This window comes from Dipodomys ordii, unplaced genomic scaffold, assembly GCF_000151885.1.
Source record: "Dipodomys ordii isolate 6190 unplaced genomic scaffold, Dord_2.0 Scaffold33, whole genome shotgun sequence".
NCBI lineage: Eukaryota > Metazoa > Chordata > Mammalia > Rodentia > Heteromyidae > Dipodomys > Dipodomys ordii.
The window spans coordinates 2,005,627-2,023,794 of NW_012267249.1; the positions used below are offsets into that span (position 1 = coordinate 2,005,627).

The following is an 18,168-nucleotide window of genomic DNA, read 5'->3' on the forward strand; positions in this document are numbered from 1 at the left end:
GCATGGAACCTGAGCCCAGTCAGACCTGAGGCTGAGTGCCTGGAAGGATAAAGGTTGCAGTTGTCCAGGATGCCCTTCACCACTGTACCTCAAACCTCCTGCTGCCCCCTCTGATGATCTTCACAGCCAGAATCCTTGCAGAGCAGAGCAATCCGTGTGCACACAGGAGTTCGCTCACCCTCTCTTGGTCTTCCAGGGGACCAACCTTTCTTCTGAGAGCTCAGTCAAGGAGGAGGCCGACCATCAGGGAGTGAGAGTGCTCCACAGGGCATGGAGAAGGAGCTGCAGAGGCTCCTGCAAAGGCAAAGGAGTCAGCCAGGCACCAGTGGCTCATACCTAGAATCCTAGCTACTCAGGAGGCTGAGATCTGAGGATTGCCATTCAAAGCCAGCCCAGGTAGGAAATTCCATGAAACTCTTATCTCCAATTAACCACCAGAAAACTGGAAGTGGTGCTGTGGCTCAAGTGGCAGAGTGCTAGCCTTGAGCTGAAGAGCTGAGGGACAGCGCCCAGGCCCAGAGTTCAAGCCCCACAACCAAAAAAAATAAAAAAGGCAAAGGAGTCACTTGTACATCTCAGGGAGGATACCTCATTCCAGGATCCCTTGGGTTGCCTCCCAGTGATTGTTCATTGCTGTCCAGGGTGGCTCTGTCTGGCCTCCTGCTCCCTAATCACAGTGGGACGATTTTGCTGGTGCATATCCAGCTTCTTTCACTCCAAGTTATCACTACCTTGGTACTTTAGTGTCAAATGTCAAGTCAGACTCCTTCAATCAGACCTCATTACCTTCAGCCTAGACAACTCCTCCCTTCAGACACTGCTTTCTCTCCCAGCATTTTTGGGACCACATATACTCTGCCTTCTTCCCACTGATGGAATTGCCTGGACAGATGTAGTAACTGAGGGATTGGCAAGCAAAACAACTAAACTCTGGCCAATGGGCAGCCACTAAACGCTCTTCCAGGGGAAGAGCTTGCAGTGCCCCCCACTGGCTGGTGGAGAATTTGCAAGCAAGTTAAATGACTCCCCTTCCACTTCCCTGAATCACAGGCAGCAGATGGGTCACCTTGTCCAGTGGTTTCCAGTCATGGGAAATTACAGGCAGGGCTGCTGTGGAATGAATACTGTGCGTTTTACCCATCTGGGCTGAGAGGAGGTAAGGGCTGAAATCCAACCTCTGTCCTGTTAACCAAGTTATTGTAACTCAGCATGGGTCTGGGTCAAGACAGAAGGGTTGTCTTCTCATAATTTACTCACCTAGACAAACACTTCCTTCAAAGGGAAACCTTGTACAAACCAAGCTTCTCTGGCTACAGAAGAGCTTAAAAACCCTTCTAGAGGATGGGGAAACTTGGGCTCATGGAGGGGAGGAACTCACACTGAAGGTCATTCAGTTCATGTCAGGGCAGAGCTTAGACACTGGTCCCTCCTCTCTCGTGGTAATTCTTTGTACTACTCAGAGCTCACTTTCATCCCAAGCCCCTCTTGGCATCCTAGATTCTCTCTAACCCGCCCACTCTCAGACCCATCAACATCTCTCTGAAATCCAAGCACCCTATCATGCACAGTTCCACTGGCTAAGCTAGAACCATGGCACAGTGTTTGCCCAGAAGGAGGGACGGTAAGAAGGCTGGCCTAGTCTGCAGAATTTCCCCCAAGAACCTTGCACAGGAAGGGATGATGCCAGACATGCAGAAAGGCAGACAGTGAGGAGCTAGAGGGGTTTGCCAGATGAGGCATCAAAGTATAACAGACAGCCTGGAACAAGGCAGGTCCACTACTGTGCAGCCGGGGGGTGCTTTGTGGGTACAGTCCGCCGGGGTGTCTGTGCCACACCGTAAGGCACGTGGGCGGCTATAGTGCCCATCTCCTGAGCCCCAGCCACATGGAACATCTGGTCATCAAAGAAGATGTGTGGGCGGATCTTTTCAAGGAGGGGTCCTTTGGGTGCTCCAGCTAGGAACAAGGCTTCATCGGTCTCCAGGCCCCAGCTGCGCAGGGTCTTGAGAGCTCGAGCCCCGGAACTGGCTGCACTGCGTGCTGTCACCAAGTAGGTACGAATTGGGCACTCCAGCCGCAGCCCCTTGGAGTAGAATTTCTTCTGCAGCCTACCCAGTGCTTCCAGAAAGCCCTTCAGGGGGCCCTACAAGAAGACAAGTGGACACTGTGAACTTGGCTCTGCCAAACATATGTTCTCCCTCCTGCCAGCATGTGTCCTGCTGTTGGGAGTGCAAAACTTCTCAGGTAGCTCTGCTGTGCCTGCTCTGCGTGCATCCTGGGGCAGTCCAGGGTCTGTTTTTCTGTCATTGGAGCTGCGTCAGAATAACCGTACCAGAGCAACTGTTGCTATGCATACCCACTCATGTCCCCATCTCTGGCAGCTCTTTAAGTGTGGCCTTCTGTGCCCATCAGCGGGGAAAAAAAAAGTAAAATGAGTAACGATGGTATGAGCACCCGCTAATCAGAATGGACTCCAGCTGCAAACATCTGGGACAGATGGGCCAACATATAACTACTGAAGATGAAATTGCCTGTGGATACACAGATGGCTCAGGCTAAAGGTCGCTGGGATTAGGGAAAGGATTTAATCTCACAGCCCTCAACACAATGATGCTCAATGAAAGATGTGTGTGTGTAAAGAGCCAGAGCGGTGATTCAGAAGCCTGTTCTTCCCAAAGCAGCTGCAGAGATGGCAAGATGGGCATCCAGTCTTGGAGACTCCTCCCTCATTAGGGGGTCCAAGAGAGCAATAGCTCCTTAGACCTCTGCTAGCACTGTACTGCCCGTACACATGGATTTTTAGAGAAGGCTCGAATTGGAGTTCCCAGGAGGGTTGAGGAATCCTACTACTCCAGATTGCATGGAATTTCCACCACCAAATTCTAAAACATACTCTGCTCTCAGAGACTTATTTGAGGGCAAGTGAAGATCTCAGACCCCTGACCAAGGCATAGTAGGAGGTGGCCCAATCAAATGGTTTCCCCCAAGCTCCATGCTCAGCTGCACTAGTAGGGTTACTGATTCAGCTCTTCCTCTTGTCTAATGAGGGAAACAGGGTTAGAGGTCCACTCCTAGGGGTGGGGGAGCTCAGAGAGGAGGTGAGGGTTCCAGAGAAAGGGCAATAGCTTCCGAGAGAGAGAAGTGACACTTTCTTGAGAGAGGCAGAGATTTCACACAAGAGGTGGGGACTTAGAGAATGAGGGTTTCAGAGAAGGCTGAAAGAGTCTGAGATGGAGGACAGGGGCTTCAGAAAGGGGATTGAGACCTCGGAAAGGGGACTGGAGGTATAAAAGAGGAGGACAGACTTCAGAGAGGGGCTTAGAGAGACGTTAGAGGCTTCAAGGGGAGACGACTTCAGTGAGATGGGGGTCAGTGAAGGGTACAGGCTCACTCAGGAGAGCCAGGAGCCAGGGGAAGGGGTAAGGATCAGGACTGAGTCCAGGGTTTGGCTGTAGGCTGGGAGTTCAGGTTCAGGGCAGGTTTTGGGGAACCACCTTGTTCTACTCAGGGGTTCTGGGACCATGTAGAGCACCTGGGCCAAAGGCTTGTTCTCGTGGGCTTTCTCATGCTCGAAGAATCTGTCCAGCCCGTGGGCCTTGACAATGCGCTCAGATTCATCGGAGAAGAGCACAGCATCCCCGTCGAAGGCTACGCGTAGCTGACTCTGGGACACAACCACATCCCTGCTGGGGCTGAAGATGGTGGCAGCTGCAATCCCTGGGCAGAGAGAGGCAAGAATTGTCTGCCTTCAGGCCACACAGTGGGTGCTCTGCCTGGGTACCAGAGAGGACTATCTCAGGTGGCCCTTGTCTTGTCTGAGATGATGGCTATCACCCGAAACGCCCTTGACAAGGGCACATGGAAGGGATTTTACGTCACCAGCCAGGTCTCCTAACTCACCTCAGTGCTGGCCAGCCCACCTGTTGAAGACACTGGACATTCCTCAGAGGTCATCTCTCAGGCTGGGCTGGATATGGATCCTCTTCTCCACTGGCCCAAAGAGGGCAGAGGCTGCCCAAGGTCACATGGGAATCAGAATTCCTAATTATGACAAGTACCCTCTTTTCCTTGCTTTTCAATAACATATTTTGACAAGCCTCACAATTTTTTCCTTTTCTTTTCTTCCTTCTTTCTTTCTCTCCTTCCTTTCCTCCATCCTTCCCTCCTTCCTTTCTTTGTTTTATATATTTATTTTATTTTATTTTTATCAGTCCTGAGGCTTGAACTCCGGGGCTTGAACTCTGGGCCTGGGCGCTGTCCCTGAGCTCTTCAACTCAAGGCTAGTGCTCTACCACTTTGAACCACAGAGCCACTTCCACTTTTCTGGTGATTAATTGGAGAGATGAGTCTCACGGACTTTCTTGCCTGGGCTGGCTTTGAACTGGGATCCTCAGCTCTCACCCTCCCGAGTAGCTAGGATTACAGGTGTGAGCCACCAGCCCACGGCTTGCTTCTTCCTTCCTTCATTCCTTCCTTCCTTCCTTCCTTCCTTTCTTCCTTCCTTCCTTTCTCTTTCTTTCTTTCTCTCTCTCTCTCTTTTTTTTTTTTGCTTGCTTGCTTGCTTTCTGTGCTGAATCAGGGGCTCATGCTTTCACTTGGCTTTTTCACTCCAGTCTGATGCCCTACCACTTGAGCCACAGCTCCAGAATCTCATAGAGTGTCTAGTACTGGTGGCTCACATCTGTAATCCTAATTATTCAGAAGGCTGAGATTGGGCTGGGAAGGTGGCTCAGTGGTAGAGTGCTTGCCTTGCATGCATGAGGCCCTGGGTTCCATTCTTCAGTGCCACATAAGCAGAAAAAGCCAGAAGTGGTGCTATGGCTCGAATGGTAGAACACTAGCCTTGAGCTGAAGAGGTGAGGAACAGTGCCCAGTCCCAGAGTTCAGGCCCCTTGACTGGCCAAAAACAACAACAACAAAAAAAAAACACACAGAGAAGGCTGAGATCTGAGGATCAGGGTCAAAGCCAGCATGGGCAGGAAAGTCTGTGAGTCTCTTATCTCCAATTATCCACTGAAAAACCTTAAGTGGAGCTATGGCTCAAACTAACCTTGAGTAGAAATGCTCAAGGGCAGTGCCCAGGCCCTGAGTTCAAGCCCCAGAACCAAACCAACCAACCAAAGAACCATGCTTCCAGGCACTGGTGGCTCACACCTGTAATCCTAGCTACTTAGGAGGCTGAGAGCTGAGGATTGAAGTTTGATGCCATTCCAGGCAGAAAAGTCCATGAGACTTTTATCTCCAATTAACCACCAGAAAACTGGAAGTGGCGCTGTGGCTCAAAGTGGTAGAGTGCTAGCCTTGAGTGAAAGATCTCAGGGACAGTGATGGGCTCTGAGTTCAAGCCTCATGTCAATCAAAACCAAAACCAAAAAAATCTCACAGATTTTGCTGCCTGGGCTAGCTTCCGACTTTGATATTTCAGATCTTGGCCTCCTCAGGATTACAAGTGTGACATACCATACCTGGCACAATGATTTTCTTATCATGATCAAGCTTTTCCTTACCAATACTGAGATAGATGATGCACAACTGGACCAAACCTCTGACCATCTCTGATCACTGGTCACATCTGTGACCAGGACTGTTTAATAGTTATGCATAGTTTCATCCTTTGCCCCTATTTTCCCTCTATTTAAATCTAAAGCTCATGTCTGTATCTTGAAGATGAGCTGAAATGATTACTTTCCCTCTCCCTTCAATGCCATGTAATAAATAGATCTGCTTTCTCTGTCTTTCACTGCTTCTTGTGTCTTTATTTGGTGAATTTCAGCAAGCGGCTAGACCTGACATGTGGAGCCCCTGGAGTTGGGCTGTGGCCTAGAACTCCTGGTTACATTCTACCTGGGAGAATCTTAGAAAACAGTAACTTTCTAGGCTGTAAAGTGAGTTCCCATGGAAACAGAAGTCTGGGTGATGCTGATGAACAAATATATCCTTAACACAGAAGGGCAGGAGGTAGGAAAATGGACTAGGTAGGGCCTTGTTTTCAGTTTATAAGACAGATCATAGGAACTATCCAGAGCTTCCCATCCTATGACCTTGACAACCCCCAGCAACCGTTGAGAGCTTCAGGACTTGTACTCTTACCTGTGGGACTCCTTGCTGGACTTCCTGTGTTCGTTCTCCTCACTGTGACTTACCCTCATCAATGGCTTCTCGCACTTTTTCTGCATCGGCTGACAAGTAGAGGTTGGTGTGGTAGGCCTTGAGGTAGCAGATGGGGCTGTTTCCACCTGTCATACAGAACCTCTCGATGAACAGGTCTGGGAAGGAGGTCGAAAGTACTCAGGTGAGGCCAGGGTCAACCTGCAGAACAGGCTCTCTACGCCTATCAAGTGCCATCTCAGATCTGAGTGGTGATGGAGGAAGCCGGTGAGTCTGTGACTTTAGGTCAGCATTCCCCCTCTTGCCCCCTCCATTCTTCATCATAGCATAGTCATGATCACAGCTCTAGAGAAATTGCTTGTCTCACTGTCAGCCCTTTTCTTCAGGGGATCACAATACAATAAAAGGTAGGTTTTCCAGCTAGAGACCCCACCCTTGTGGCCATAGCTAATTGGAAAGGGGCACATTCTGACCTAGCTGAGCCAACCAGATTCTTCCTGCATCTAGGAAAACACTTAGTAAGTTCTCATGGCTGCATAGTTGGTAAAAAATAGTTACTGGTCGGTAAGTGCTGTTGTCCTGAGCCAGAGGAGTTACCTGTAAAGGCCCCAGCCCCTTACATGCAGTACCCTTGTCCTCAATGCCACAACCAAAGTGGGTAATGTCTGGCCCCACCGGATCCTGCTCCAGCACTACACCTGGCATTTTGTCCTGATTGCTCAGTACCCATCAAGCAGGTGGTTAAATATTGTTAATATCACCCTTGCACCCAGCCACTTGAAATCAGTATTTTAAGATGCCACCTGGGAGCTGGGGGTGTAACTCAGGGGTATAACATATACTTATAAGGCAGTGTGAAGCCCTAGTTTCAATCCCCAGTACCCAAAATAAATAAAATAAAATAAAGCCAGCTGGCCTTTCATAGTTGCTTAAAACAAGGTCTTGTAAACCTATAAAGATAGATTTTTACTTATTTCTCTCTCTCTTTCTCTCTCCCTCTCCATCACCCTCTCTCTCCTCAAACTGGATCTCTCTGATTTTATGAGTATACAAACAAGAAAAGCAGACAGATCCAGTTCAGAGGGTGGGAGGAAGGGAGGGAGGGAGACAGGCAGGATTGAGTAAGGTCCCATAGGGTCCACAGTGAAAGAAAAAGGAGATTTTCAATACTTGGATTCAGGATTTTGTCCTGAATTTGTCCTGTACAATTTTACTTCTCCCCCTGGGATTCTGAGCCACCCTGGAATGTAAAAAAGAAATCCTTCATCATAGGCTAGGCTCTGTAGGATCTAATACTTTCTGTTTGGAGAAGACACAGAACCCACTGATTCTGACCACTGCTCCTGAGACTTCCAGCAATCTTATGAGAACTGTTATCTCCACTATAGTTTGAGAAACTGAGGCATCAAGGCAGTAAATGTCCTGCCTAGTCATATGATAAGTGGGGCCTATGTGGTCAGGATCTGGTTTGTGCCAGCTTGTAAGAGCTAGAGGTTAAAGATTCAAAAATTCGGCGAGCCAGTTATGTTGTTCAATCATTAGTAGTTTGAAATCAGTAGGAATTTTTCTATCCTGAAAACTGGTAAAACTTAAAATGAGAGTTTTGCTTGGTTTTATTTTCTTTTTCTTTTTTTCTTTCTTTCTTTTTTTTTTTTTTTTTTGTTTGCCAATACCTGGGGCTTAAACTCAGGGCCTGATCACTGTCCCTGAGCACTTTTTTTTTTTTTTGCCAGTCTTGGGGCTTGAACTCAGGGGCTAGGCACTGTCCCTGAGCTTCTTTTGCTTAAGACTAGCACTCTACCACTTGATCCTTAGCACCACTTTGGCTTTTTCTGTTTATGCGGTACTGAGGAATAGAACCCAGGGCTTCATGCATGCTACACCAGCGCTCTACCATGAAGCCACATTCCCAGCCCCCTGAGCTTATTTTTGCTTAAGGCTAGTACTGCACTACTTGGGCCACAGCTTCACTTCTAACCTTTTGGTACTTAATCAGAGACAAGAGTCTCACACTTTCCTGCCAGGGCTGGCTTTGCATGGCCATCCTCAGACCTCAGCCTCCCTAGTAGCTAGGAGTACAGGTGTGAGCTATTGGTTTGTTTTCTTAAAGCACTAACCTTCCCCACCCCCCACCCCCAAAGCTTATCAGTGGTCCATACAACCTGACCCTTCAGGGGTGTGGCCTGTGTCCCAGGATTGTTGTAACAGCATCCTGTGGGCAGATGTCTCCTGCTCACCATAATGGTTGATACTGTTGATGAGACGGACTCCCACTTGAGCATGGTTGTTGGTCATGAGGACGATGTCAAAGATGTCCTCACTATCAGGGTACAGCTCCCGAAGCTTCTTGTTCACAGCCTCCAAGGCCTGGAAAGGAGAGGGCACCCTTCAGCTCAGATCCCCAAGAGTGGATTTCAGGAGTTGGCGGCCCCAGATCCAATAGGGGAGGGAAGAGGAGATGGAGGCAGGGCATGAGATACATGCACACAGACTTCCTCCGGAGTTCTGCTCCTCCAACCTGTGGGTGGGTCCTTGTTGACAGGGGGGTGTGCCCTTGCTCAGGGGACCACTAAAGTGGTGAGCAGGGGTTCTTCCCCAGGCTGCATCAGTCCAAAGGCCTCTTCTTCCCACAAAGATTATTCCCCCCAGTCAAGCCCTTGCTTCTGCTTGGGGTTCGGGGGAGGGTGGGGGAAGAAGGGATCTCCTTACTCAGGCATCCAAAGGCATTGTGTGGGCTGCTTCTGGACATATCTGCTCACCTTCACGAAGGGGAAGGCAGGCCCAGGACTAAAAGGCTCATTCTCATGTTCCAGTTGGTAGCGCACATACTCCTCCACGCCCTGCTCCGTATAGATCCGCTGCTCTTCATCCATGCGGAACAGGGCTCGGGAGGACACAGCAATGGTGACTGCATTCTGAGGCTTGGGCTGCAGAGGGACAGTAGGAGGGACTGTCACTGAGACCCTACCCTAGGGCAGCTACTCCTGTGCAAGCCCCTCTGGGAGATGGGAATGTGGACCCAGCCTCTCTGCCTCAAAGGTTCTTCCTTGGGCAGAAGGAAACTTAAGGCAGGACCTAGTCATGGAGGACCCAGCTGGGGACTCAGATAGAGGATGGCTTCTCCACTCAGGAGTGGGAGGTGAAGGAGGACCATGCCCTCGGGGAATGTACAGTTTAGTTGGCCATCTGGACATAACAGGAAAATGAATACAATGTATGAGGACAGCATATGACTGATGTGATGCATGATAGGGTCTCCAGATGGTTTCCATTATGAAATGAGAGCTCCCTGCCTGTAGGAAGAAAGCGGTCTTCAGGAACATGGAAATTGCATAAGGAAATCTATCTCCAGCCCAGATCTGTCTCCTGAGCGCCAGACATGCATATCTAACTGCCCGAGTCACACCAACAGACACTCCAGCTTTACAGAGCTGGAGGCTGTATTCCCACCATTTTCTTTACTCCCAAGTTCCCTCTCTGCTCCCTTCCCTGATCTCGGTGCTCAGCACCCACCATCCACTTACCCACAGCCCCACTAGCTGAGACCACAGCACCACTATCTCTCCAAGCAGAAGCCTTGGAAGCCAACCTCAACTCCTCCCCCTTCCTCAGCTTCCTTCCCCATCAATCCATCACCCAGACCAGCCAGTCCTATTAGAACCCAGGCAACCAGCACCTCTTGCCCTCCTCCATGATCACCCAGGCAGGTGTGATTAAGGCCTACCTCTCCACTGGTGGTCAGCCTTTAATATGAGCATGACACATTATCTCTTACACTCCAGCTTTCCCCTCCCCTCTCTCACACCTGTACACACTTATGTCCCCACAATGGCCCTCTTGCCTAATACCCTGTTTTCCATACTTTCTGGCCAGCTACTCAACTTTCAGGCTTCAATTTAGATGATCACCTCAAGGAAAACTGCACTCATCCTAGTCTACCCCATTTGATACCTTTTCCCTGAATTTCCTTCTTAATATAACTCAATAGTAAATTATAATAGATTATTTAATTTCTCTTCCTAGGCAGAATTCTAGGAAGGCAGTAGCACCATGCTTGTGTGTGTGTGTGTGTGTGTGTGTGTGTGTGTGTGTGTGTGTGTGTTAGTACAAGGGATTAAAATCAAGGCCTCATACTCTTGCTTGGCTTTTTTGCTTAAAGCTGGCACTCTACTACTTGAGTCATACTTCCATTCCAGCATTTTGCTGGCTAATTAGAGCTGAGAATCTAATTTTTTTCTGCCCAAGCTAGCTTTGAATCATGATCCTCAGCTTTCAGCCTCTTGAGTAGCTAAGATTGCAGGCATGAACCACCAGTACCCAACTCGAAAAAAATTTTTATTGTCAAGGTGATACACAAAGGAGTTACAGTTAACATATGTAAGGTAGTGAGTACATTTCTTGTGGAACTTGTTACCCCCCCTCATTTTTCTCCCACTTATCAATGTACTTTTTTTGTTGTTGGTCATGGAACTCAAGGCCTGTCCTAGAGCTCTTTTGCTCAAGGCTAATGCTCTACCATTTTGAGCCACAGCTCCACTTCTGGTTTTCTGGTGGTTAATTGGAGATAAGTGTCCCATGGACTTTCCTGTACCTCGATCCTCAGCTCTCAGCCTCCTGAATAGCTAGGATTATAGGCATGAGCCACCCGTGCCTGGCTCATTTACTGGTTCTTTGTGCCAGATACCTTGGCTCTACTAAGGAGCAGTAGAGACCTGGTAGAGACCTGGCTCTTGACCTCCATGCTCAGTCTCATATAGATGGGCGGGGAAGAATGACAAGCAGAGAACTCAGAGGCAAAAGGTAGGGAAGAGAATGAGATAGAACAAGGCAGAAACAGCTGGGCTTCAGGAGAAGTTTTCAGGGGAGAGAAGGGGGAGGAAAAAGGCCTGGGGAGATGAAGAAACATAAAGGCATTCCAAAGGCTAGCAGCGGCCAGAGCATATGGGGAGTCTAGAGGGGAGGCCTGTGCTAGGTTGCAAGGGGCCCTCAGGGACCCCAAAGGAGCTGTAGGGCTCATTTCCCATTGTTCCATCGGAGTATTTATATCTCTCTAAAATTCTTGTCTTTCTTTCTTCTTTTGTGCCAGTTCTATAGCTCAAACTCTGGACCAAGGCACTGTACCTGAGCTTTTTCACTCAAGGCTGGCACTCTACCACTGGAGCCACACCTCTTCTTCTGGCTTTTGGTGGTTACCTGGAGATAAGAGTCTCACAGATTTTGCCTGGCTTCAAACTGTGATCCTCAGATCTCAGTCTCCTAAGTAGCTAGGATTACAGATGTAAACCACTACCCATCAGCCAAGATTAGTGTGTATGTGTTTGTGTGTGTGTGTGTGTATGTTTTAGAAGAGACATGAGAGAGCCTGTCTTGCCTATTCTAGCACATGAGGACAAAGTTAGAAGGCGCCATCTTTGAACCAGAAAGAGTTTCCTCTTCACCAGACACCAATCTACTGGTACCTTAGTCTTCCAGCCTCCAGAATTATGAGAAATAAATTTCTATCACCTTCAATATGTCACCCATTCTAAGTCACTGTGTTATAGCAGCCTCTAAATGGACTGAGACAGCACCTTGGATAGAGCAGGAAAGGAGAATGCCAGCATGGATAGCAGCTAGGCTCTTCCTAATTCTTGAAGAGGATCAGAGTGGGGTGTGTAAGGGGCTCCTGGTCTCCAGGAGAGTCCCACTGCATCTGTGATCTGGATAGACCTAAGATTATGATCCTCACTTTTTTTTTTGTCAGTCGTGGGGCTTGAACTCTGGGCGTGGACACTGTCCCTCAGCTCTTCCACTCAAGGCTAGCACTTTCCCACTTGAGCCACAGCACCACTTCCGGTTTTCTGGTGGTTTATTGGAAATAAGAGTCTCATGGACTTTCCTTCCCAGGCTGGTTTTGAACCATGATCCTCAGATCTCAGCCTCCTAAGTAGCTAGGATTATAGGCCACTGGCACCTGGCTGATCCCCACTTTTTAGATAAGGACAGAGACACTTAAAGTGAGGTCAAAACTTGTAATCAGGGGTTGGGAATGTGGTTTAGTGGTAGAGTGTTTGCCTAGCATGCATGAAGCCCTGAGTTCGATTCCTCAGTACCACATAAACAGAAACTGTGGCTCAAGTGCTAGCATGAGCAAAAGAAACTCAGGGACAGTGCCCAGGCTCTGAGGTCAAGCCATAGGACTAGCAAAACAAAACCAAAAACAAAACTTGTAACCAAACTAGGCACCGGTGGCTCATGCCTGTAATCCAAATCATGAGGCTGAAATCTGAAGATCATAGTTTTAAGCTAGCATGGGCAGAAAAGTTCCCATGAAACTCTTATCTCCAATTAACCACTCAAAAACTGGAAGTGGTGCTGTGGCTTAAGTGGTAGAGCTCTAGCCTTGAGCTTAAGAGGCTCAGGGACAGTGCCCAGGTACTGAGTTCAAGCCCTACAACTGACAAAAAAAAAACCACAAAAACAAACACAAAACCACCTTATAACTGCCTTCTTCCACCAGTCCTGAGGGCCATGTGCTCAACCCCACTTATTTCTGGGGTCAAGGCTAGGGCTCCAACCAGTTGACAGCATTGATAAGACACTTGGCTAGGGACATGGCAGGAAACAGTACAAGTATGATCCCTGACCTCAGGGAGCTAATGACCCATGGGCAAGGCAGAGATTCAGACCATCCTCTAAAAGAGCATGGTCCAGGGCAATGTTCTGTGATAATGGAAATATTCCAGGATCTGTGGGGGACTCTGGAACACCTCGAAATGTGGTGGGTGAGACTGAAGACCTGATGTTTATTTCATTTTACAGGAGTTGTGGCTAGTCCTGTGGCTTTTCAACCTTAAAACAGGAATGGAAAATCAAAGAATTCCAAAAATCCTATGGCTGACCTCAGTTTGCTTGTAGCTACTCACCCCCCCCCATTTCCTGGAGTTTATTTCGATAAATATTATTTTATATGATCAGATGCACATAGCATTGTGCCTTTGTGTTCCTCTCCTACAAGTATCTTCCTTTGGTCTCACTGTGTGTGAATGCCTTGGTATATTTTAGAGCTAACTTCCAAATGTGAGAGAAAACATGCACCATTTGTTTCTCTGAACTTGGCTTACCTCACTTAACATGATTTGTTCAAGGTCCTTCCATTTCCCTGCAAAGGACATATTATTCTTTCTAATGGCTATGTACAATGCCTTTGACTTTTTAAATTTTTTTTGTTGGTCATGGGGTTTGAATGCTGGGCTTGGGAGCTATCCCTCAGCTCTTCAGCTCAAGGTAAGCACTTTACCACTTGACCCACAGCGCCACGTCCAGTTTTTGGTGGTTTATTGCAGATAAGCGTCTCACAGTCACACCTGTAATCTTAGCTACTGAGGAGGCTGAGATCTGAGGATTATGGTTCAAAGCCAGTCTAGGCAAGAAAGTCCATGAGACTCTTACCTCCAATAAAACACCAGAAGCGGCACTGTGGCTCACCTTGAGCCGAAGAACTGAGGGACAGCACCCAGGCCCAGAGTTCAAGCCCCACAACTGACTTAAAAAAAAGTCTCATGGACTTTCCTGCCTGAGCTGGCTTTGAACCATGATCCTCAGATCTCAGCCTCCTGAGTAGTTAGGATGACAGGCGTGAGCCACCAGCACCCAGGGCCTTTGACTTTTAACCCCAACCCAGATGTGTATATCCAGCAGGGTCAATGGGAGGCGGGAGCAGGTGCTCCTCCTTAAAGGCTCAGTCCCAAGCCTCGATTAGTGACTGACTCCTTGAGTTGGGCACCTCCTAATCCCACCAGCACCTGGGAGCCTTCAAACAAAGAGGCTGAAGTCAAAAGCCCTAAAAAAAAGAGGTGAAGCTGGGCACTAGTGGCTCACACTTTAACCCTACTTCTTCAGGAGGCTAAGATCTGAACATCAAGGTTCAGAGCCAGCCCAAACTGACAAATCCAAGAGATGCTTTTTTTTTTTTTTGCCGGTTGTGGGGTCTGAACACTGTTCCTCAGCTCTTCAGCTCAAGGCTAGTGCCCTACCACTTGAGCCACAGCACCACTTCTGGCTTTTTCTGCTTGTGTGGTACTGAGGAATCAAACCCAGAGCCTCATGCATGCAAGGCAAGCACTCTACCACTGAGCCACCTTCCCAGCCCCAAGAGATTCTTATCTCTGATTAAACCAGCAAAAAGACAGAACTGGAGGCATGGACCAAGTGTTAGAGCACCAGCCATGAACAAAAACGTGAGTGACAGTGCGAGGCCCTGAGTTCGAGCCCCAAGACTGGCACACAGAAAGTGTATATGTGGGGTGATGAAGCAAAGGCAAAGATGGCAAGGGTAGGGTTAGAGGAGGTGGGGAAACCCAGAAAGCATTCTGCTTTAGCCCAGGGAACCTTTATTTACTTCTCTTAAGAAAGGAGAAATAATTCCCCCAGAGAGGGGCAGGACATTACTCTAGGACACACAGAAAAGTCAAGAGTCAAGATGGATTCTAGTGTTACCCTTACTCATGTAGCAGTCCTCTTCAATAGCTTTTAGAAGATGCCAACCTCTTTTAGTGCTGAAGAAGGTACATCCAGCATACCTTCTTTAGCCTCCTATTCCCGAGTTGGGAGAACTGATGTGAGACAATAAAGCCCTCAGACTGCAGTGTCTGGACACCGACACAAAGCCTCAGAATGGAGGCTTCAGGGGGAGGACCCTGCCTCTGCTCTGACAGTACCAATGAGGTGGAATGGGTGAGGCTAGAAAGCACGAGCAGCTGTAGGAAATGAGGGTTCCAGCTGAGGAAGATAAAAAGCTGTGCATGCAGGCTCCAGGCAGATCTGGAGGAAGAAGTGGAGAGGTCTGCCCAGAGTGTGCTTAGAAACCTTCCTGTGCCTGGCCGGGTCCCTCACACAGGGATGTATTGTAAGATGCACCGAAATCACAAAGATGCCAGATCCCACACCAAGAATTGGGTCAAAGCAACCCAGGGGCTCAGCCTGGGAGCACTGGACTATGCGAGCTAGGGTCCTCCCAGCACTCTGCTTTCCCTAAGGCCAAGGTACAGGCTTATCACTCTGGCCTGGCCCCACACAGCCTGCCTGAAGAGTTCCTGTTTAAGTCAACATGATTCTGCCTATTGCAACCAAGACAGGAACATAACAGCAGCAGCAGCAGCAGCAACAACAAAAAGCTGTCATTTGTCATTTCAGCAAGGAGGGAGGAGGGGAAGCAGAGAGAGAGAGAGAGAGAGAGAGAGAGAGAGAGAGCTGCTGAGGGAGGGGGAAGCTCTGATGGAGGAAGTTGTCTGACCCCAGGAGGTGAAGACCTCTGATGGGCCTTCCTTGGCTTAAACATTTCACTCAGCATCCTGGGAATGAGCAGAAGCCCAGGCTAGGCCCTGATAGGGCCCATGAGGCCTAAAGCCCCCAAAATAGCCTGTGGGAAGAGGGGCTACTGCAGGAAGGACTAGAAGCTGGGAAGCCTCCAGGTTCCTTGCCTTCTAGAGATTCATGAGGGTCAAGGACTGACCAAGGGATCATGACTAACCATGGGGCCTGAGCTCCCCAGTTCCTTGGTATCTGGAGAGGAAATGGAAGCATTCACTGCGCCAGTCTCCAATTACCCCTCTTCTCTCAAGCCACAATCTAGTCTCTACTTCTCACTGATATACACATTCCCAGATCCACCTTTTCCCATCTACCTCCCAACAGCCCCGAATGCTCTTTCTAGAATGAAAACGGGACCAAGTTAATCCCTGCTGAAAAATCCTTCCATAGCTCCAATAATGGTTTTCAGATTTTAGAAAGTTGGTTGACCTTTTATTCAAATGAACTCTTAGGCAGAACTTCAATATGTAATACAAACCAGATATTGCCACATATAACCGGTACCAGTCTGTCATTACAAATTCAAATGCTTTCTATATGTAAATGTATTTATTACAAAGTCAAATAATGAAAACAACACAGGTGTTTCCATAACAACATATTTGAAGTCAGAGGTTAGAATCTGGGGAGATCTAGGCTCAGCCTCCAATTTGATTGGTGGTATAGTACTAAGAATGGCCTATTCCCACTAAGTGCTTATAAATGAGAAGAGACGTTTTTGTTTTCATTTTGTTTTGCTTTGTTTCAACTTATAGTCCTTGCAATCTCAAGATTCTCTTATTAAAAACAGACCACAGGAAAAAGTTTATTCTAAGGTTTACTTCTTTTTAAAAAGTTTTTAATAATCAACCCACAGCACAAGTGAATATGTCAGTGGTCTTCCAAGGTGCTGAAATGTCCAAAAGGCACATTTAACGGAATTGGGTTTTTTAGTTTTGCCTTTTTTTTTAATTTTTAAATTTATTTTTTATTGATGGTCATGGGATTTGAACTCTGGGCCTGGGCACTGTCCCTGAGCAATTCAGCTCAAGGCTAGCACTCTACCACTTGAGACACAGTGCAAGTTCCAGTTTCCTGGTGGTTTATTGGAGATAAGAGTTTGGGTCCTTTCCTGCCTGGGCTGGCTTTGAATCATGATCCTCAGATCTCAGCCTACTGAGTAGTTAGAATTACAGGCATGAGCCACTGGCACCCGGCTTTGTTTTACTTTATTTTTTGTTTGGTTTGGTAGTACATGAGTTTAAACTCAGGCAGGTGTTCTACCACTTTAACCATGCCTCCAGAGTTTGTTTTATACTTGTTAGGCAGGTGTTCTACCACTTTAATCATGCCTCCAGAGTTTGTTTTATAGCCAAGGTCTTGAGTTTTTCTCCAGGTTGGCTTCAAACTACAATCCTCCCACTTTTGCCTTACCAGTAGCTGGGATTACAGGTTGGATTTTATTACACATTTTCAATCGGTTAAAGTATAGTTTGAAGAAGAAAATAAATGTGATTCACATGTCCATAGATTTGCCAAAACACTGGGCTCCACAGAACCTAATCTGAAAGTTTCAGTCCCCCTTAATAAGGTCCTGGCACCTTACCAAGGCACTCATGGCTGTCCATGAGACGCCAGACCCCCACATAACCCACCCATCTCCAGAACTACTTCTGTTGACCTCCAGGTGTAAACTTGTGAGAGTGGGCACAGTTTGGTTAGTTTGGCAATCCCCACTGACCAGCGGAGGCGGGGAGGTAGCCAATGAGAGGCTGCTGGCAGAGCGGGCCTCCTAGGGACCCACGTGACTTGGGAGAAAAGCAGCCGGATGCTTTAGGGTCACACTGGAAGTCTATGGAAGGTGCCTCTGTCCCTTTCCAGGATCTGAGCTCTGGGACGCTGGAATGGACAAGGCTAAGGGGCAAACCAGGGCCCCATGAAGGACGCACAAAAGTTCTTTCCCCAGCGTAACGCCACCATGGAGTCACAGGGGTGCTAATGTCCACTGAGGGGAGAGCAGACAGAGCTCGGATCTGGGGTGCACAGGCTAATATTGGGTGCCCAGAACCAGAGGGGATGCACTCAGGCCGCAGGGGGCCCAGCCAGAGTCTGAACTCAGAGAGGCTAGAGGCTAGAACCCGGTGTCCCGATCGTGGAGCCCGGGCGCCACGCGAGGCGCTGGGTTTCCAAGAGTCGGGGCCACAGAGCAGCTTTGCCAAGCGCTGTGCGCGCCCCGGTGCCCGCCTGGCCTCGGGACGGGCTGGGGCCTGCGGACAGCACGGGGGAGGGGGGATGCTGGCATGGAACCCGAGCCCCAGGAAAAAAAACAAAAAACAAAACACCAGCAGCACCAGAGCCCAGCTCCCAAAATAAACCCGCGCCCGGGCCAACGCCGGGTGCATGCTGGGGCTGAGCGCTGCGTCCTCTCCAGGAGGGCCACCATGGGTCCCCTTCCCAAGGGGTTTGCGCCCCCCCACTTCCTGAGAGTGACCCCCCCATCCCTCCCCCAATCCCTATGCCGGACTTTTTACCGATTTGGGTTTCTTCTTGGGTGTAAGGTTGTCGTAGAAAGTCTTGGCCTCCTCCCAGCGAGGCGTCGGGGTGGTCTCTGCCCCTGGCCCGGGTTCCCGGACCTCCCGGGGCTCCCCGGGTTCCATGCTCCTCCGGTGCTGACCCAGTCCTGGCCAGATGGAAGCGCGGTGGAGACGCCGAGCTCGCGGAGCCGGGCTG

General features: G+C 48.8%; 1 protein-coding gene across 1 annotated transcript; it reads right to left on the reverse strand.

Annotated features, from left to right (window-relative positions):
- Positions 1-1,710: 1,710 nt before the first annotated feature.
- Positions 1,711-18,141, reverse strand: Nt5c1a (5'-nucleotidase, cytosolic IA). Its single transcript, XM_013016854.1, has 6 exons — positions 17,970-18,141; positions 8,868-9,035; positions 8,346-8,475; positions 6,144-6,266; positions 3,533-3,717; positions 1,711-2,143 (listed from the first exon to the last, which is right to left on the reverse strand). Exons 1-6 carry the CDS (start codon positions 18,093-18,095, stop codon positions 1,778-1,780), a joined length of 1,098 nt encoding a protein of 365 aa, XP_012872308.1. The 5' UTR covers positions 18,096-18,141; the 3' UTR covers positions 1,711-1,777.
- Between the last annotated feature and the right edge of the window lie 27 nt (positions 18,142-18,168).